This window comes from Hyperolius riggenbachi, chromosome 11, assembly GCF_040937935.1.
Source record: "Hyperolius riggenbachi isolate aHypRig1 chromosome 11, aHypRig1.pri, whole genome shotgun sequence".
Taxonomy (NCBI): domain Eukaryota; kingdom Metazoa; phylum Chordata; class Amphibia; order Anura; family Hyperoliidae; genus Hyperolius; species Hyperolius riggenbachi.
In genome coordinates, this window is record NC_090656.1 from 222,160,359 (window position 1) to 222,182,829 (window position 22,471).

A 22,471-nucleotide genomic window follows, 5' to 3' on the forward strand; every position below is an offset into this window, starting at 1 on the left:
CTAGCGTAAAGATCCTGCAGGGAAGGTAAGCTACAGCCAATTATCCTTTCCGCTGATCGGATGATGCGCTGCAGCCTCCCATTTTCTAATGCTGAGCAGGAGCCGAACCATACAGTCATAGATGAGGTTATGGTGGATTCGATGATTGCAGTGTAGAACTGCACCATTAGATTTTGAGGTAGGCCAAACTTTTTCAGCTGCCGTAGATGGTACATCATCTGTTGTGCTTTCTTGACAATAGTGGCAGTGTTGTCCCATTTTAGGTCGTTTGAGATCGTGGACCCAAGAAACTTGAATGATTCTACCTGGGTTATTGTGGATCCATTTATGGTTAAGGGGAGGTGCTTGGGGGGAGATCTCCTAAAGTCTATTATCATCTCCATAGTTTTGAGAGCGTTTATTTCCAAGTTGTTGCTGCTGCACCAGGAGGAAAGCTGTCCCACCACATGCTTGTATGCAGACTCGGCCCCGTTTTGTATGAGACCAACTACTGTTGTGTCGTCTGCAAACTTCAGAACCTTAACAGATGGATCTGTGGAGATGCAGTCATTGGTGTAAAGTGAGTAGAGCAGTGGGGAAAGCACACAGCCCTGGGGTGCACAAGTACTGACTGTCAGAGAGCTTGATGTGAGTTTACCAAGTCTAACACGCTGTCTTCTGTCGGTTAAGAAATTGGTTATCCATTCAGATGGATTCAGGTATGTGTAGCTGGGAGAGCTTGCTGTGCAGCAGTGATGGAATTATGGTATGAAATGCAGAGCTGAAATCTATAAATAAAAATCCTGGTGTAGGTTCCTGAGGTGTCTAGATGCTGTAGTACATAATGCATACACATGTATCAAAAATACGTGTAAATAGCCCAACAGATTGGCTAATTGACATTTAATTCCTTGCACAATCTGGGCCCTGGATACCTGAAGGATTTGTTGCAACGGCATCACATCCCCCCACAATCTTAGATCAAAAGGATCTTGGTCAATTCGAGAGTCCATCTCAAAAATTTTTAAGCCAGAGCCTTGTCATGCTGCCCCTACATTTTGGAACTCCCTGCCACACCTAATCAGGACATCTCCATCCTTTGAAGCATTTAAAGGGATACTGTGGGGATGGGGGGGGGGAAATGAGCTGAACTTCCCCGGGGCTTCTAATGGTCCCCCGCAGACATCCTGTGTTGGCGCAGCCACTCACTGATGCTCCGGCTCCGCCTCCAGTTCACTTCTGGAATTTCTGACTTGAAAGTCAGAAAACCACTGCGCCTGCACGCCCGTGTCCTCGCTCCCGCTGATGTCACCAGGAGTGTACTGCGCAGACACAGACCATACTGGGCCTGCGCTGTGCGCTCTTGACATCAGCGGGATCGAGGACACGGCAACGCAGGCGCAGTGGTTTTTAGACTTTAAAGTCTGAAATTCCAGAAGTGAACCGGAGGCGGGGCCGGAGCATCGATCAGTGGCTGCGCCAACACAGGATGTCTGCGGGGGAGCGTTAGAAGCCCCGGGTAAGTTCAACTCATTTTCCCCTGACCCCCCTACAGTATCCCTTTAAGTACAATTTGATTAGCCACCTGCTTAGCATGGAATTTATGAACACTTGAATATTTCCTCTGTAACGCAGTCCAGCCTGCAACCCTGTATTGATCTGAGACATACAGTGCTGCCCATAATTATTCATACCCCTGGCAAATTTTGACTTAAGTTACTTTTATTCAACAGCAAGTCATTTTTTGATGGGAAATGACATAGGTGTCTCCCAAAAGATAAAATAAGACGATGTACAAGAGGCATTATTGTGGGGGAAAAAAACATTAAAAAACATTTCTTGGCTTGTATTTACATTTGAGCAAAAAGTGTCCAGTCCAAATTTATTCAGACCTTTCTCAATAATCAATAGACAAGCCTCTATTGGCTATTACAGCAATCAAACGCTTCCTATAATTGCATGTCTCCACAGGTATTTTTGCCCATTCATAATTAGCAATGAGCTCCAAATCTTTCAGGTTGGAGGGTCTTCTTGCCATCACCCTGATCTTTAGCTCCCTCCACAGATTCTCAAATGGATTCAAGTGAAGACTCTAGCTGGGCCACTCCAAAACGTTAATGTTGTTGTCTGCTAACAATTTCTTCACCACTTTTGCTGTGTGTTTTGGGTCATTGTCATGTCCACTGGTGCCCAAGGCCAAGTTTCTCTGCAGACTGCCTGAAGTTGTCTTTGAGAATCATCATGCATTGCTCTTTTTTCATGGTACCATTTACTGTGATTAGGTTTCGTGGTCCATAGGCTGAAAAATATCACCAAAGCATTAGGTTCCCACCACCATGTTTGAATGTTTGACAGTGGAGATGGTGTTCTATGGTTTGAAGGCATCTCTCCTTCTCTGGAGAAGTGGCGTCCACCTTGGTCTGCATCCATGGAACCCAGCAGTGAACAGTGTCCATTGGATTGTCTGCCTTGACACATTGCCACCAGCAGAGCCCAGATTCACCAGCATGATCTTGGTGGTGATCCTTGGATTCTTTTTCACCTCTTTCACTATCCTCCTGGCCAGCACATGGGTCACTTTTGGCTTCCGACCACAGCCTCTGAGATCTTTCACAGTGCGGAACATCTTGTATTTTTTAATAATACTTTGCACTGTAGCCACTTGAACTTGAAAACATTTAGAAATGGCCTTGTAGCCCTTTCCTGACTTGTGAGCAGCCACAATGCGCAGCCGCAGGTCCTCACTGGAGCTCCTTTGTCTTAGCCATGACAGTCCACAAAACAACTGCAGAGAGCTGCTGTTTTTAACCTACTGAGTTGATGAAAACAGCTGTTCCCAATTAATCAGGGTAATTAGGATGCTTTAGAACAGCTTGGACTATTTGGAATGGTATAGAACTTTGGATTTTCCCACAGACTGTAACAGTTTGGGAAGGGTATGAATAATTTTGGACTGGACACCTTTTGCTCAAATGTAAATAAAAGCTGAGAAATGTTTTTTTCCCCCCACAATAATGCCTCTTGTACATCGTCTTATCTTTTGGGAGACACCTATGTCACTTCCCATCAAAAAAATTACTTGCTGGTTAAATAAAAGTAACTTTAAGTCAAAATTTACCAGGGATATGAATAATTATGGGCAGCACTGTATCTATGGGCTTTGAGTCCTATGTGAGATAAGAAGTTTGCAAATGTTAACGTATAGTATAAGTATTGACTTATTAGAAAATAATGGGAGCCATTTGTTACCAACGTGAAGCTGAATACAAGCAAGGTCTTCTGATTCACTAGGGCAAAACTTGTACTTATAATCTGGCCATCATTTTTTCTATCACATTTTAGGAGAAAAGTGGTGAAGGTTACCTTGTGTGTCAGGATGAGTCGGTGCTTCCAGCCATCTCTCTGGATGAGATTCAGACCCCCTCCAGAGCTGCCCAGCGCCAGCCATCTCCGAGAGACCCCCACACAGGTGCACTGAGGATACAAACAGCAATACAAATGATGTAAAACTGCATAAAGGGGGCTAATAATGATCACAGTTAAAGACTAAGTTAACTGATTAGGGACGGTAGGATCTGGCCCCACTTAAAGGTAACCTTAAGTCTCCCAAAAAAATGACTTTTACTCACCTGGGGCTTCCCTCAGCCCCCTGCAGCCGATCGGTGCAGTCGCCGTGTCTCAGAGATTCTCCCGTCCTCGACGGCGACCACTTCTGGTTTCACCGTCAGGACCCGACAGGCATGGAAACGCGAGTGATTCTTCACGTTCCCAGCCACAATATCGCCCCCTATGCTGCTGTTTACAGCTGTTTCCAACTGCCAAAAAAGCATGCAGCAACTACATCACCTGCCAACAGTAAAAATGTCCCCATGTAATAAATGTCAGAATGTAAATCAGGGATTTAAAAGATTTTACAATGGGCAAACACTGGCTAAATCATTTATACATAATTATTGTAAAAATAGAAGCACTTTTTTACTACATTATTTTCACTGGAGTTCCTCTTTAAGATCCCACTAAAGGGTAAAAATCAGGGCTGTGGAGTCGGCCCAAAAATCCACCGACTCCGACTCCTCAGTTTAGGATTCCACCGACTCCGACTCCTCGACTCCGACTCCTCTAATTTGCATATTACAATTTTGTTGATTAAAAGTATGTAACATGAAATTCGTCTCTTAACTGCCAACTGAAGTGAGAAGGATATGTAGACTACTATATTTATTCCCTTTAGACTAAAACTAGTCCTTCGTAAGAGTATTTGTAAAAGGTGCAAACTGGAACAAAGAACATCTATCAGGCCCTAGGCAATGTAAGTGTAGGTACATGTAAGAATGATGTGCAGGTACTCTACAGGGGAATGAGGAGATTGTAAACAGACAACACCTCTGTGTTCAATGTGCACAGCATTCTCAGTGGATTCCCTGCAGCTCTGTGGGGAGTGCATATGTAGAGTATAGTACTACTGTGTAACAAAGTAAACCTGAGACAGATGAAATTAAAGTTTTATACATACCTGGGGCTTCCTCCAGCCGCCTTCAGGATAATCAGTCCCTCGTTGTCCTCCTCCACCACCTGGATCTTCTGCTATGAGTCCAGGTACTTGAGCCAGTCGGGCATAGTGCGCATGCACACACTTCGCCGCCAGGAGCATACTACACCTGTGCAGCACTATTGCGCAGGTGCAGAATGTTCCTGGCTGTGGGAGCGGCATGCGGCCGGACAGCGCTGACTGGCTGAATTACCAGGACTCATAGCAGAAGATCCGGGTGGTGGAGGACAGCGAGGGACTGATTAGCCTAAAGGGGGCTGGAGGAAGCCCCAGGTATGTATAAAACTTTACTTTTCATCCGTCTCAGTTACCCTTTAATTTGTAGTCACCAAACCAAATTTTAACAACATATCAAATTATTTGATTTCATCAGCAAAGGGAGTGCATACATTTGCATAAATCAGCATCAATGCAGAATTATTTCCATCTCGTTGACCATCTCTATTAGTGACAAAGCTACACATCAGGCTTAATTCTTACAGCATAGATGTTGTTTAGTATATATAAGAGATTCCTGTGTACACATCATATATACAGTCACAATCAGATATGTATATCTGACCTTAAAAATACGGGGACTGCTTTATTGAAGCAGCACAAGTAACTAATTTTGATTGGTTTATTTCATTTTTGTGGACTAAGCACAGCTATTACTGTATATATACACATTATTTTTAATGACTATTATCTGAGAAATAGAACATTTTATCATATTTTCTATTTTGATTACAGTTACAAATTCATTAGGAGTCGGAGTCGGTGCATTTTTTTCCCGACTCCGAGCACCCAAAATTGCCCGACTCCACGACTCCGACTCCACAGCCCTGAAAACCCTGGAACCTGGAGAGGTTAAGGACTGGTATGGTCACCTAGTGTGTGTACGAGGCTCTAGAAGCAAAGCTGTAAATGTGAGTCAGTGTATAATAAAGCAGGAAGCCTACATACAGTAGATATGATTGGACAGCACATGGAACAAACCTTCAGCCTGCTGGAATCCAGGCGTAGTGCAGACAGCAACGGATCCAGGGAGTCAAACTCTGCCAGCACATGGGTGGAGGATTCGGGCAACACAGATGCCATGGAGGAAGAGGGAGGAGCCAGCTGCTATTTACATTTATATTACATCGCCTAGAAAGACAAGGGGCAGGAGAGATTAGTGCAGGGAAAGAAAAATTACAGACTAGAGATCAGCCACACGCCACTAAGTATGACGCAGGATAGGGCTGCACGATTTTGGGTAAAAATCGAAATTGCGATTTTTCTCTTTGAAATTGAGATTTCGATTTATTCACAATTTTTTTCTCAAAACAAGCTTTAGCGGGGGGCGGGGTCAGGAGCCTGGCGGGCTCTGTGTCAGAAAATTTTGATGAGAATTCGCATTGCATTTCAGGCAATGCACATTTGTAAAGCCTGAAGCCCTCTATGATGACCCCTCGGCTTAATGTGCGTGCGGTAGTACTAATGTGCGGCGTACGGGACTCTTATGAGCCGGGCAGCGAGGGGCGGATCCACTGACAGAAGCAGTGCATATTCATGAATGCTAATGAGCCGGGCGGCGAGTCCAGTCCGGAGCGGCACACACAGCTTCACCAATCACTGGATAGCGATGGTATGACGGCAGCGGCAGGCGGAGCTGTACAGAGCGCACAGCTCCGCCTACGTCATTCCATTGCTTTCCAGTGATTGGAGAAGCTCTGTGCCGCTCTGGACTGGACTCTCTCTCCCTCCCCCCCCCCCCCCCGGCTCATTAGCATTCATGAATATGCTCTGCTTCTGTCAGTGGATCCGCCCCTTGCTGCCCGGCTCATAAGAGTCCCGTACGCCGCACATTAGTACTACCGCACGCACATTGTTAAGCCCCCCCCCCCGGCTCATTAACATATGGAATATGCACTACGGCGTCTCTCCTCGGCGCGTAGCGGTAGGCGGACCATGCGGCCAAGCACGGGCACTAAACAACGAAAACCGCCGGACACTGACGATCCCCAGATCGTCTTCACAGGAACCGCGGTTTCGGTTTAAAACCGGAAAATCGTGCAGCCCTAACGCAGGAGTACAGAAAGCCAATCAGATACACAATGCAATACACTGCCTGATAAAAAGGCCACACACACAGTGTAGTGATGAAGATCTCACAATCTAATCCTACCATAGTCATAGTCTAATGTCCTACCATATTATTATTATGTATTTATATAGCGCTGACATCTCCTCCAGCACTTTACAGAGTACATAGTCACATCATTGACTGTCCTCAGAGGAGCTCACAATCTAATCCCTATTATAGTCAGTCTAATATCCTACTATACTATTACATATTTATATAGCACTGACATCTTCTGCAGCACTTTACAGAGGACATAGTCATGTCAAAGGAGCTCTAAATCTAATCCTACCATAGTCTCAAGGAGGCCACACGTTACAATTTTGTTATTTTTATTAGATTCAATGAAACTAATCCAATTTATCAATTTTTAAAATGAACAGTGGTGCTCATCCGAACTACCCAGATAAGCCAAACTTTTTCCACTATCCGAACCTTGAATAGCAATTAGGATATTTTTTTAAAATCTCAATAGCACTATCCGACAAACTCGGATTTCCCATCTGAAATCCGAAATCCGGGCGGATAGTTAGTTCAGATATCCGAGCAGAAGCCAAAATCACCTTCAATGGCAAAAATCCCTTTCGAAGGCATCCAGGGAGAGGGAGACCTCCGAAAGGGTTTTTTGCCATTTGAAGAGAGTGTTGGAATAATTTTAAGCCATTTTCAGGTCACTTCCGGTTTGCTATCCGGATATCCGAATCCGGACGGATATTGGGTTCGGATATTCGAATTTACTCGGATACCAAAAAGTTCGGATTTGGATATCCGGATCAATTCGGATTTTGAAAAGGGGTATCCGAGCAGCACTAAAAATGAATACCTTCTTCAATGTGGAGTTCTCAGATGTAACATCTCTGGACATCAATATCTCCTGCCATCATCATTCTTAGCATTACAATCACCACATTGCTACTTACAGGGGAATGTAACATCTCTGTACATCTATCCATATCTCCTGCTACATATACATATATACATACATACATATATACACACACATATACACACACACACACACACACACAGTGGGTTGCAAAAGTATTCGGCCCCCTTGAAGCTTTCCACATTTTGTCACATTACTGCCACAAACATGAATCAATGTTATTGGAATTCCACGTGAAAGACCAATACAAAGTGGTGTACACGTGAGAAATGGATCGAAAAATCATACATCATTCCAAACATTTTTTACAAATCAATAACTGCAAAGTGGGGTGTGCGTAATTATTCAGCCCCCTGTGCCAATACTTTGTACAACCACCTTTTTCTGAAATTACAGCTGCCAGTCTTTTAGGGTATGTCTAGGGTATGAAATCCTTGCCCATTCATCTTAGCAAAACAGCTCCAGCTCAGACAGATTAGATGGACAGCATTTGTGAACAGCAGTTTTCAGATCTTGCCACAGATTCTCGATTGGATTTAGATCTGGACTTTGACTGGGCCATTCTAACACATGGATATGTTTTGTTTTAAACCATTCCATTGTTGCCCTGGCTTTATGTTTAGGGTCATTGTCCTGCTGGAAGGTGAACCTACACCCCAGTCTCAAGTCTTTTGCAGTCTCCAAGAGGTTTTCTTCCAAGTTTGCCCTGTATTTGGCTCCATCCATCTTCACATCAACTCTGACCAGCTTCCCTGTCCCTGCTGAAGAGATGCACCCCCCGAGCATGATGCTGCCACCACCATATTTGACAGTGGGGATGGTGTGTTCAGAGTGATGTGCAGTGTTAGTTTTCTGCCACACATAGCGTTTTGCATTTTGGCCAAAACGTTCCATTTTGGTCTCATCTGACCAAAGCACCTTCTTCCACATGGTTGCTGTGTCCCCCACATGGCTTGTGGCAAACTGCAAATGGGACTTCTTATGCTTTCTGTCAACAATGGCTTTCTTCTTGCCACTCTTCCATAAAGGCCAACTTTGTGTAGTGCATGACTAATAGTTGTCCTACGGACAGAGTCTCCCACCTGAGCTGTAGATCTCTGCAGCTCGTCCAGAGTCACCATGGGACTCTTGACTGCATTTCTGATCAGCACTCTCCTTGTTCGGCCTGTGAGTTTAGGTACACGTCCTTGTCTTGGTAGGTTTACAGTTGTGCCATACTCCTATTTCTGAATGATCGCTTGAACAGTGCTCCGTGGGATGTTCAAGGCTTTGGAAATCTTTTTGTAGCCTAAAGCCCCATCTACACGATACGATTCTTTGTACGATTCAATTACGATTCTATTTACGATCCGATTAAATCCGACATGTCCGATCATGATTCGATTTGATTCAATTCGATTTGCCATTGTTTTGCAAAGGCAGATCGAATTGAATCGAATCATTATCGGACATGTCGGATTTAATCGAATCGTAAATAGAATCGTAATTGAATCGTACAAAGAATCGTATCGTGTAGATGGGGCTTTAAAGCCTGCTTTAAATTTCTCAATAACTTGATCCCTGACCTGTCTTGTGTGTTCTTTGGACTTCATGGTGTTGTTGCTCCCAATATTCTCTTAGACAACCTCTGAGGCCCTCACAGAGCAGCTGTATTTGTACTGACAGATTACACACAGGTGCACTCTATTTAGTCATTAGCACTCATCAGGCAATGTCTATAGGCAACTGACTGCACTCAGATCAAAGGGGGCCAAATAATTACGCACACACCACTTTGCGGTTATTTATTTGTAAAAAATGTTTGGAATCATGTATGACTTTCGTTCCACTTCTCATGTGTACACCACTTTGTGTTGGTCTTTCATGTGGAATTCCAATAAAATTGATTCATGTTTGTGGCAGTAATGTGACAAAATATGGAAAACTTCAAGGGGGCCGAATACTTTTGCAACCCACTGTATACACATATACACACTCTCTTTCATAGTGTTATCTTTTTTGTTGTTTATACCAACAATAAAGTTTGGTATGGACTGAATCGTTACATACAGTTTATTCAGGTTGAATGCACGCACGCACACACACACTGTATACACACACACACACACACACACACACACACACACACACACACACACACACACACACACACACACACACACACACACACACACACACACACACACACACACACACACACACACACACACACACACACACACACACACACACACACACACACACACACACACACACACACACACACACTCCTTGGGAAAGTTGGTCTGAATTCTCCGACACGTTCAATCTTGGAGGGGAAAATAACAAAAACACAACTTTCTTTCTTAAACAGAAAAATGTTACTCTCTCTGTGGCCACCTTTAGTCACCATACAATAAAACAATCTAATTTTACAGCAATTCTATAAAAACGATCTGTTGTATAGAAAAAAGAAAAAAAAAAGTTTTTTGTTGTTGTTGTTTTCCTTCATGCGTTTGAGAAATCTGATCGAATTTCCAGTTTTGGATAAAAGAAGATCAGGAGTGTTGGCTTTTCCGGATCAATTTGTATGAAAATTGAATGGTGTAGGGTAGATTTCTTGATGTACATACCCTAGCAATTTTTTTAAATCAATTATTTTTTTCATATTTGGGGAAAAATTGAAAAATACGTGCGTAGTACATTGGTCAGATTTTTTAAATGTTACAATCAGTCAAAAAATTGATTGCAATTCTTGAATTGAAGAGATTTTTAGATTTTTTAAAAATTGTATGGTGTGTAGCCACCTTAAAAGGTTCCCAGTAATGGTGCAATTTTTAGTGAACCATCGTATTCAATCGCCTCAGGCGTCATTTACCGTATTTAGCATCCGTAAAATGATCCATTAATGGCATCTTTCTACACAAGTTCCCCTGTGCCTCAGGTGGCCCTGACATCACCCTGCGCTGATAACCGCCCCCCCCCCCCCCCTCCTCCTCGTGTGGTTTCCACTAGAGCTTTGCCCAGCCACAAATGCTCCTGCTGTCTCCATACTGTCACTGGCCGGTCCCGGGAGATGCAGTCTCCGGCACATGAGAGAGGATGAGGTCTTACAGTAACGGCATCTCTCAGAGTCATGTTACCACTCCTCTCCTCTTCCAGTATTGATCTCAGGAAGAGACTCATCTTCTGAAGGTCATTAGTGAGAACACAACAGACGCCAATCTCAGCTATTCTCTCCTGTTTTCTGCATCTTCAGATTTCTGCAAACCTCGAGCAATTCTGGGGGATATTTAAAGCCTCATCTACACGCGTATGATGAGGCTCCGATGTGTGTTATCAATCGAGCTGCTGATGCGGCTCGATTGAAAAGATCCGACAGGTCGGATCTTGCTACCGCCGATTCCCTGCTCGTTCCCCGCGAGGGGACAATGGCAGGGAATCGAGTGGAAGATAAGCGGCGGGGACGAGCGGGTATCAAATCCGGCGAGGGCGAGCAGGGACGCGGAAGAGGCGATCCGGCGGCTAATCAAGCCGCCGGATCGGAGCCTCATCTACGTGTGTAGATGAGGCTTAAAGGGGGGCCCTAGTCTGATGAACAGCTGTCGATGGATGGTGGTACACACAAGCCAGTGCTTACTCACGATTGATGAGTGATCCACTCAAAATGACCAGATTGTCCATTGAGTGGAAGCAAACTTTTCAGCAGACCGATAGGAAACAAACAGTAAGGCCTTGAATAATTCTGCATTACAACTCACTGCCCATACAATTCTATGGGGCTGTTCACAGGGCCGCGTTGTAATGGATCGAGTTATTCTAACTTACTTCATGCAGGATTTGCAGTAATGTCTATGGCCAGTCTCCATTGCAGTTCACACATTATGCAACTGACCACTGTGAATCCACAATTGTATTCTTGCTCACTGATTGGACCCTCCTATAAATCTCAGTCAGTCTCATGCAAGTTGCTCTGTAGTCATGGTAGCCCAAGTGAACATCCTTGGAACAAAGGATTGGTTGGAAAGGCAATCATACATGTGGACGCTGTCTAGCTGTTTCAGCTGAACAACCACCAATTGGCAAAATCGAAAAAGGTTGCCCATGGAACGGCTTCATGCGTACCTCCCGATACACTACACTTGAACTGAGAGGGATAATGGAGGCTGCCATATTTATTTCCCTTTAAACAATACCAGTGGCCTGGCTGGCCTGCTGATCTCTTTGGCTGCAGTAATGTCTTAATCACACACCTGAAACAAGCATGCAGCTAATCCAGTCAGACATCAGTCAAACACCAGATCTGCTGCATGCTTGTTCAGGGGTTATGGCTAAAAGTATTAGAGGCAGAAGATCAGCAGGACAGCCAGGAAATCGGCAGGGTTAAAAAAGTAAATAAAATATATGTCAGCCTCCACTTATCAATCAGTTCATGGGCACCTTCTGCTAACTTTACAATTTTTCCATCAGACTCGATCCTTCAATGCTATTTTTATGATCAAATTGTACAGAAAACTACACCGTGTGTGGTGCAAATTGATGTGAAATGATTCTATTGGTTGATTTGAAAAGGAAAAAAATATTTATCCGAAAGTTGGATTTGATGATCAAATTGAAATATAAAAAAAACTTCTTAAATCGTTCCATTAATGGGAACAATCAATAATTGCCTTCTGATTAGTTTTGATCGTTCATCGATAAATCGAATCTGAAGGAAAAATTGTACCATTACTGGGCACCTTTTAAAAGGCACCATTCATTATGAAGGATCAATATCAGGTACTACCTGATAAAGAGAATTTATCAGCTTGTCACTTGATATTAGATTAGTTATCAACAGAGATAGGATGTAATCAGGGCTGTAGAGTCGGTACAAAAATTATCTGACTCCGACTCCTCAATTTATGAAACCACCAACTCTGACTCCAGGTACCCAAAATGTCTCCGACTCTGACTCCATAGTCTAATACTTACCAGGGCTGTGGATTTGGTACAAAAATCATCCGACTCCTCAGTTTATGCAATCACTGACTGACTCCAACTCCGACTCCAGGTACCCAAAATGGCTCCGACTCCTCGACTCAGACTCCAACTCCACAGCCCTGGATGTAATATTGAGTGGACTGCCACAGCTACTGTAGCTCTTTTCTACCCAAGGCAGTGCAAAGCAAACACACATGTCCATCATGTAGCCCTCCGCAGATATTAGTTACATGACAATATCCTGCCTCCAGCCTTGTAAATACGGTATGCTTGATGAATGTAGTGCGTGTATCCTGCTACACTCAGCTGACCGCAAGCCAAGACACTGTTCTTCTACTCACCCCTACATAGCAACAGAACAGGTCACTAGTCTGCAAGCTAGCATTGCATCTGTACAGCTCGTCCCTGAACTGTCACCAGAGGGAATGAGTCCCAATCCCTGATGGGCGATAGTCCTTGTACAAGATTTTCCCGTCTATAAGGGGGCACAGACTGAAAGCAGGAAGGACTACATCCTACAGTTACAGAAATCTGCATTTTAACCTCTTATATTTGTTTATATCAAATGATTTGCATTTTTAACCACTTCCCTTTATCACTACTTATCACACCTAAATGATTTATTTATTGTTTTTTAGCAGGACAATCTAGGCTTTCTTTGTGGTACTTTTTACTAAGAATTATTGTATTTTTAATGCATTTTACAGGGAATCAGAAAAAAAAATCATCACTGTATTTCTCAGTTTTCACCCATTATAGTTTGAAAATAAAAAGCACTACTGTAGATAAAACCCACACATTTTATTTGCCCTGGCTATAACAAAATTTAAATTATGTCCCTAGTATAATGTATGGAGACAATATTTTATTTGGAAATAAAGACTCATTTTTCCTGCTTTGTGTGTTTATACTATTTCACCACTGTTACCAGTGTTCTCCCCAGGCTCTTTTAGCCGGGTGCTCCACCCGGCTAATTTTGGTGACCACCCGGCTGTCATCGGCTCACCTCCTCCTATACTGTAAGCATAATTGCTCACAGAAGCACCAGCCCTGCATTTCTCATATTGCCCCACCCGGCTACTTTTTCATGCCACCCGGCTACTATTTCATGCCACCCAGCTGGAAAAAAATTCTGGGGAGAACACTGGTTACCATTAATAATTACAAGCTCTTATTTGCAAAAATAATGTGAAGTTTTCAGGGGTATATATATATATAAGATGCAGGGTTCCGGAACTTGTAAAGCACTTTAGATGGATCTTAACAGCAGTTGGATTTTTCAGTGAAAGCCGATCGAAAATATTGTTTCCGTACATTTGTATTCTGTCTGCCTTGCATTCTGTCTCTTCCAATCATAATCTGACCCGATCTTCTTTGCATAAACCCCTTCCCTGATTCTATTATATTCAGAGCTGCCCGAAAACAAATGGCTATTCATACCACAAATGAACTGTAAATGACCGTGTACACCAGCAGTAATACTTATGTATTCAGCAAATCAAAACATTACTCGATTTGTGCCATCGATCTCTGGCAGATTTGATCTTTATGATCAACTAGCCGACCCGCGTCGTAGCATACGCCGCATCTATCTATCTAATAGAGTACGTGCCTCAACCTTGAAGCAAGAAGAAGTAGGCTTTCCATGAGAAAATGTATGCGTGCTCAAACACCAAGTTTAACCCTAGCAAGTCTGGCTTTGCAAATCCGGCCTAATTGGCTATTCATGAGGCAATGCTCATGCAAATATGCATTTGCTTTCGCATGCCAAACTATGCAGGGTCCAAAAACCAATACCGCAAAGCGATCGCCCTGCGGGTATTAGTTCATGCTACATTAGCACTATCCAGGAGCGCCACGGGGAGGATTCTGAATGCCCCCATACAACCGGGGGACTGCGGGGTCCCAGGCTCTCTTACTGCCTGGGAACCACAGCGGCACCCCGGTGGGGGAGGCTGGGTGGCGCAGCTGCACCCCCCCCAAGTGTGGTCAGCGCCGGGGTGAGCCACCCGCACCCACCTCCCCATATTAAACACAGGCACTTACCTTAACGTCCATTGCGTTCTGCAACATGCACATTAACTTGGGGGCACCACATGAGAAAGGAGTGAAGCATGGGTCACCCCGAGCTTTAGAGCTCAGGGCTGGCTCACATACAACACTCCGGGGTGGGGGGAGGACAGGCGCAGACAACTCACTCCAGGGTTCACACCACCAGAGCAAGCCATCCACCACCTGCCTCCAAAGGATACAACTGCAAAAAATGCTTTCCATGAGAAAAATTTTGCGTGCTCAAACACCAAGTTTAACCCTAGCAAGTCTGGCTTTCCAAATCTGGCCTAATTGGCTATTCATGAGGCAATGCTCATGCAAATATGCATTTGCTTTCGCATGCCAAACTATGCAGGGTCAAAAAAACAATACTGCAAAGTGCTCTCTCGCTGCCTGGGAACCACAGCGGCACCCCGGAGTGGGAGGCTGGGTGGCGCAGCCGCCCCCCCCCCCCCCCCCCAAGCGTGGCCAGCGCTGGGGAGAGCCGTCCGCACCCACCTCCTAATATTAAAAACAGCCACTTACCTTAACGTCCATTGGGTTCTGCTACATGCGCATTCATTTTCTCATGGAAAGCATTTTGTGCAGTTTGTATCCTTTGGAGGCAGGTGGTGGATGGCTTGCTCCGGTGGTGTGAACCCTGGAGTGAGTGCGCCTGTCCTCCCCCCCCCCCCCCCCGGAGTGCTGTATGTGAGTCAGCCCTGAGCTCTAAAGCTCGGGGTGTCCCATGCTTCTCTCCTTTCTCATGTGGTGCCCCCAAATTAATGCGCATGTAGCAGAATGCAATGGACGTTAAGGTAAGTGCCTGTTTTTAATATTGGGAGGTGGGTGCAGACGGCTCTCCCCGGCGCTGGCCACACTTGGGGGGGGGGGGGGGGGGCGGGGGTCGTCCACGCCACCCAGCCTCCCCCTCCGGGGTGCCGCTGTGGTTTCCAGGCAGTGAGAGAGCCTGGGACCCTGCGGTCCCCCCAGTTGTATAAAAAGGGGGCATTGGGAATCCTCCCCGTGGTGCTTCTGGAGGCCTGGAGCACACCAAAAACTGCTAGCAGATCCGCAAAATGCTAGCAGATTTTGCTGTAGCATTTCACCTAGCATTTTGCGGTTTTGTAAAGCGTTTTTGGTGTAGTAGATTTCATATATTGTTACAGTAAAGCTGTTACTGAACAGCTTCTGTAACAAAAACGCCTGCAAAACCGCTCTGAACTGCCGTTTTTCAGAGCGGTTTGCGTTTTTCCTATACTTTACATTGGAGGCAGAAACGCCTCCGCAATCAAAAAAAATGCCTCACCTTCGGAGTATGCGTTTCAGCAAAACGCCTCCTGCTCTGGTGTGCACCAGCCCATTGAAATACATTACCTAAGCGTATCCGCAGCCGCAAGTGGATCGCAAAACGCTGCCGAACTTCTCTGGTGTGCACTAAGCCGGATAGTGCTAATGTAGCATGTAGCAGGGTGACTGCTTTGTGGTATTGGTTTGTGCATGCATTTGCATGAGCATTGCCTCATGAATAGCCAATTAGGCCAGATTTGCAATGTCAGACTTGCTAGGGTAAGGCCTCTTTTCCATGGACTGTGAATAGGCAGTGAAATGGCTCTCAAACTCTCACAACTGCTCGCTGCTTGCTGCCTGGTAACTGCTCGCTGCTTGCTGCCTGGTAACTGCTCGCTGCTTGCTGCCTGGTAACTGCTCGCTGCTTGCTGCCTGGTAACTGCTCGCTGCTTGCTGCCTGGTAACTGCTCGCTGCTTGCTGCCTGGTAACTGCTCGCTGCTTGCTGCCTGGTAACTGCTCGCTGCTTGCTGCCTGGTAACTGCTCGCTGCTTGCTGCCTGGTAACTGCTCGCTGCTTGCTGCCTGGTAACTGCTCGCTGCTCGCTGCCTGGTAACTGCTCGCTGCCTGGTAACTGCTCGCTGCCTGGTAACTGCTCGCTGCCTGGTAACTGCTCGCTGCCTGGTAACTGCTCGCTGCCTGGTAACTGCTCGCTGCCTGGTAACTGCTCGCTGCCTGGTAACTGCTTGCTGCCTGGTAACTGCTCGCTGCTTGCTGCCTGGTAACTGCTCGCTGCTTGCTGCCTGGTAACTGCTCGCTGCTTGCTGCCTGGTAACTGCTCGCTGCTTGCTGCCTGGTAACTGCTCGCTGCTTGCTGCCTGGTAACTGCTCGCTGCTTGCTGCCTGGTAACTGCTCGCTGCTTGCTGCCTGGTAACTGCTCGCTGCTTGCTGCCTGGTAACTGCTCGCTGCTTGCTGCCTGGTAACTGCTCGCTGCTTGCTGCCTGGTAACTGCTCGCTGCTTGCTGCCTGGTAACTGCTCGCTGCTTGCTGCCTGGTAACTGCTCGCTGCTTGCTGCCTGGTAACTGCTCGCTGCTGCCTGGTAACTGCTCGCTGCTGCCTGGTAACTGCTCGCTGCTGCCTGGTAACTGCTCGCTGCTGCCTGGTAACTGCTCGCTGCTGCCTGGTAACTGCTCGCTGCTGCCTGGTAACTGCTCGCTGCTGCCTGGTATCTGCTCGCTGCTGCCTGGTATCTGCTCGCTGCTGCCTAGTAACTGCTCGTTGCTGCCTGGTAACTGCTCGCTGCTGCCTGGTAACTGCTTGCTGCTGCCTGGTAACTGCTCGCTGCTGCCTGGTAACTGCTCGCTGCTGCCTGGTAACTGCTTGCTGCTGCCTGGTAACTGCTTGCTGCTGCCTGGTAACTGCTCGCTGCTGCCTGGTAACTGCTTGCTGCTGCCTGGTAACTGCTTGCTGCTGCCTGGTAACTGCTTGCTGCTGCCTGGTAACTGCTCACTGCTGCCTGGTAACTGCTTGCTGAGCACACAGCTCAACAGTCCGTGGAAAAGAGGCCTTAAACTTGGTGTTTGAGCACACATAAATTTTCTCATGCAAAGTACTTCTTCTTCTTGTTTGAAGGTTGAGGCACTTAGTCTAATATATATATATATACTGCAACGTGGCTGGCTGATAGTAACTTCAATCGTTTTTTTCTGTCCGAAAATCAATATTATCTACACGGCCTGTTGAAAAGAAGATCTGGCTCGAGAGTGGATGTTTGGGTGTGCGGTGATAGCGGGGTTCGATTTCTGGGTGACCTACAAACCCCCGGCTGGTCTCCCCCCTCCCATTTATAAGGTGCCCTCCCCGGGCTCGTGGTGAGTGTTCTAGCAAAGCTTACTCTCACCTGTCCGCCAGCGTGCTCCACCTATGTCCCCTCGCCAATTAATTTGATTGGCTCATTTTAAAACTACATACATGTGCGCTGCAGTCTATGCATTTCAGCAATGCTTATTTATTTATATAGCGCCGACATCTTCAGCAGCACTGTACAGAGTACAGTGTTCTCCCCAGGCTCTTTTAGGCGGGTGCTCCACCCGGCTATTTTTTATGACAACCCGGCTGTTATATGCTCACCTCCTCCTCTGCTGTAGGCAGAGAAGCACCAGCCCTGCATTCTCTCATCTCGCCCCACCTGGCTATTTTTTCATACCACCCGGCTGGAAAAAAATTCTGGGGAGAAAACCGGAGAATATTGTCTTGTCACTAACCGTCCCTCAGAGGGGCTCACAATCTAATCCCTACCACAGTCATAAGTCTATGTATGTGTCGTGTAGTGTATGTATCATAGTCTATGGCCAATTTAGGGGGAAGCCAATTAACGTATCTGTAAGCTTTTGGGGAAACCAGAGTGCCTGGGGACACCCATGCAGACCAGTAGAGAACATACAAACTCCTTGCAGATAGTGCCCTGGCTGGCTTTCGGACCTGCAAGGTGAGAGCAATAAAAACTATGCCACCATGCTTCCCACATATGCAAGATCAGAAGTGCATAGACTGCACTGTGTGACGTTCACACTTCATGCGTTGCTCTGCAGGACGCTGGGATATCACACTGCTGCATACATTTTTGGCAAATAACACAGCGCTGGCCCATTCATTGTAGTGAAAAGAATCAGCAGCCCAAGGGGCGGCAAAGCAGATGGTGTGCGATCACGAGTATCGCATTTGAAACAGGTGTGTAGTGTGAACAAGGCTGAGGGCGGTAGGTTTTCTAAATTTTAGTCCAGCAGAGCCGAGTTTCCTTTGAATGATAAAGTGAAATGCAACTTTAAAACCTGAGTTACGCAACCCTTTTCTAGCAGCCCAGCAGAGCGCAAACAGGAACATTAATGTCCTTACTCAACAGTTCCCAGAATCTCGAGTGTTTACCCTCTTCATACTCTCACTTTTTAAGGTCATTCTTAAAGAGTTTAATCATTTACATTCAAGTGTAGAAAGTCAAATCAGCGAAACACAAACACCGGAGCTACAATGAACACACACTAGATGTCTGTCACCTAAAGCAGCCAATCAACGGAGTGTGCCTACATATGTCCCTTCCCCCAACAACTGAAGCCCCCATCACGGTCATGTCTAGGAGAAGAGAATTCACGGAGAAGCATGTGATTGGTTTGATCAGCTGATAGATTTGCAAAGCTCTGGTTTGCTGTGAACACAATCCTGCTTTATCACATGATCATGACTAGCAAATCAGAGACTTACATATCTATCAACAAACCAAACTGATCACATGCTTCTCCATGAGTTCTCCTAGACATGACCTTCACTACCTATCAGTGGATTGCCGGCCACTATTGTATTCCCCACTGTGAGCTGCTTCAGTACGTCTTACCCCTCCCCTCTGCATAGAGCAGAACAGGTCACGTCTGTATGCTGGTTGGTGGAAGTAAACGGACGCTCCAAGTTTTCATGACTGTTCAATAAAAATGAAAATGAACACGGAGCAATAACATGTAAAAATCCCAGTAAGGCAGGATTTTGAAGATGGGCGATTCTATACTGCGCATGTGTGAGTGCGCGAGAGAGCATGCAGGCGCAGTACGGAGCCGTCTGTCTTCAGGAGCACTCAGGCTCCTGAACACTTCCGTAGCCTCCTGCGGTGGAAGAGAGCAGTCTCTGATCGGTTAGAGACTGCTAATGGGGGGACAGGAGAGGAATGCGAAGGCTCTATAGGACAGAGCCTTCCCTCTCCTAAGGAAAGTATCTGTTGTGGGTTTTTTTTTCCCCCTTTTACTTGACATTCACTTAAACAGGAAATAAATATGGCAGCCTCCATACCCCTCTTTCCTCAATTGTCCTGCAATCCTGTAAATAACACCATAAAGGAGTCATCAGGGGAAATATACTAAAATAAGTGGTACTTACCGGGGGCTTCCTCCAGCTTCCAGGACGTCCCTCGCCGCAGCTCTGCCTGCAGCCGTTCGCCGCAGGTCCGTCCCGGTCCCAGACGAAGTCAGAGCAACCTCCAGGTCGCTCTGTACTGCGCCTGCACAGGCGGCGCTATCACCGCCATGTGGGCCGAAGCGGACTGCAGTAGTACTGTGCCTACGCAGTTCAGATAATTCTGACAAGATTAGCGGACTGCGCTACGCCCTCTGTGCCGTTACGCCGGGTCCCCGCCGCTCAATAGCTCCCCCGAACGGCTCCCGACCGCACAAAGATGGCCGCGGCTGCGCAGCTCTAGGGCCAACCTCCCGATCCACGATACAGGAAATGCGGATCAGGGGTTGGCCCTAGAGCTGCGCAGCCACACTCGCAGCTATGCGGAGCAGCCGCGGCCAGCTCCGGCGGCCATCTTTATACAGTCAGGAGAGCCGACCCGGACCGTGCGGTCGGGAGCCATTCGGGGGAGCTATTGAGCGTGGGGACCCGGCGGAACGGCACGGAGGGAGCGGACGGCGACCTCCGTGTCTTCCAGACTGATGCAGGTATCTAACTTATTTTTTTTTTCTAAATTTGGCCTCGGAAGCCCTTTAAAAACCAGTACTAAAATAATCTAAAGGTGGCCATACACTGGTGAATTTGCCATCAGATCGACCAACAGATAGATCCCTTTCTGATCGAATCTGATCAGAGAGGGATCGTATGGCTGCCTTTACTGCAAACAGATTGTGAATCGATTTCAGCATGAAACCAATCACAATCTGTGGAGCTGGAGCTGCCGCCCCCCGCCAGCTATACATTACCTGATCCAGCCGGCGTGAGTCCCCCTCTGTCCCCGCTGCTCCTTCTCCTGCTGAGTTCCGGGTTCCGGCTGGCTTCACTTCTTTCTGTCCGGGGAAGTTTAACCTACCAGGCATTCAATTTTCCCAGGATTTCTGCGATAAAAAAATTTTTTAATTTTTTTTTCCTGTAACTTGCCAAAATGTGTCAAACAAAAGTCTAGTATACAGTGCAGGAGAGTATTGATGTGTATGCATGTTTATACTGTTCACAGCATGGTTTTATGGATGGATATATCTGTCCATACCGCTAGGGAGGTTAAACAGTAGAGGGCGCTCTACTGTTTAAACTTCCTGTCAGGACAGGAAGTAAGTGAAGCCAGCCGAAACTCGGAACTCAGCGGAAAAGGACACAGGGGGACTCGCGCCGGCCGGATCAGGTAATGTATTGCGTTGTTCAATCGGGCATTCGAACGCCGCTATTGACGCACTCCCGACCCTTCCGCACGGATCAACAGGCACGATTGATTTTGGATGAAAATTGATCATTCAGCGTTTGCGCAACGATTTCACAGCAGATTCGATCACAGTGATCAAATCTGCTGTATATCGGCGGGAAAAATCGTTAGGTGTATGGGCCGCTTAATGCTGGGTACAGACTAGGAGATTTGCTTTCCGATCGATTTCTGTGCACTTTAATAGGAAATCAATCGGAAATCGATCAGAAAGCAAATTGGATATGTTGGAAATAATCGATCTGACAGTAAATTGGCCAGAAAATCTCATAGTGTGTACCTAGCATAATGCTGGGCATACACGGCTCGATTTTGAGCCATTAACACGGCTCGATAGATAATTTCGGACACGTCCGATTTCCCGCCCGATCATTTCGCTGCTCGATTCCGCATTGAGGACAATGTAAAACGATAAGAAAAACGAGCGGAAGATAAGAGAATCGCCTGTGGAATCGAGCGGTAAAAATCGAGCTGTGTATGCCCAGCATTACAGAAAATCTAATGCTGGGAATACACGGTTCGTTTGTGAGGTGATTAGATGGCTCGATAGATCATTTCCGGCATGTCCGATCTTCCTTTCAATCCTTTCACTGCTCGATTTCTGATAGAAGTGAATAGAAAAAGATAAGAAAAACGAGCGGAAGATAAGAAAATCGACTGCAGAATCGAGCGGCAAAAACAATCGAGAGGAAAGTCGTGCGCCAGAAACAAACCGTGTATTCCCAGCATAAGAGAAAAATCTGACAGAAAAAAATTGTATGGTGTGTACTAGGCATTAAAGGCAGAGGATCAGCAGGACAGCCAGGCAACTGGTATTGCATAAAAGGAAATAAATATGGCAGACTCCATATCCCTCTCACTTCAAGTCCACCTTAAGCCGGCACTTGTAACTGAAGGACAGGGACGGATCTAGGGGGGGGGCAAGCGGGTCTCTTGCCCCAGGCGCAGTTTGTTGAATTCTTAAAGAGGCGGCAAAATTTGGATGGGGAATGGCAGTTTAGGCGCCAAAACCTGACCTTGCCCCAGGCGCAACTTGGGGCAACTTGATCTAGATCCGTCCCTGCTGAAGGATAACATTACATTCCCATAAAGGCTCGTGCAGCACAGATCTATGTATACAGCAGCCAGTGGAATCTCCCTTGAAGCGGGGAATAACGTACTCTTTGTACTCTTCTCTCATGCAGAAACGTCAGGAAAGTTGCATAACCGTTGCTAAACCACAATTATCAGTGCCCTATTTATGGATGTTCTACATTCCACGGTGAGGAGAGAGGCAGAATCTATCATCTCTCCCTGACACAGCAACCATTGCACAGACATGAACTCCAAGGCAGGGTCCGCACACATCTGACGGTAAACAAACATTTCAGATACGGTCAGATGTCTATACGTGTATGATGGGACAATAAACGGACATCTGACCATTAACCAACAAT

The 22,471-nt window shown here is 46.3% G+C and overlaps 1 protein-coding gene across 2 annotated transcripts in view; it reads right to left on the reverse strand.

The window, feature by feature from the left end:
• The window catches only part of HPS5 (HPS5 biogenesis of lysosomal organelles complex 2 subunit 2), a 107,378-nt gene that overhangs the window by 75,931 nt on the left and 8,976 nt on the right, over positions 1-22,471 (reverse strand). Inside the window, exons 2-4 of one of the 2 annotated variants that reach the window (XM_068261448.1) lie at positions 20,545-20,676; positions 5,507-5,656; positions 3,343-3,453 (exon numbers count right to left, since the gene is read on the reverse strand). In XM_068261448.1, coding sequence (XP_068117549.1) covers positions 3,343-3,453; positions 5,507-5,608 — 213 coding nt within the window. In that variant the 5' untranslated portion in view covers positions 5,609-5,656; positions 20,545-20,676. The remainder of the gene's footprint in view (positions 1-3,342; positions 3,454-5,506; positions 5,657-20,544; positions 20,677-22,471) is intronic. The other variant, XM_068261447.1, reaches the window with a different exon arrangement.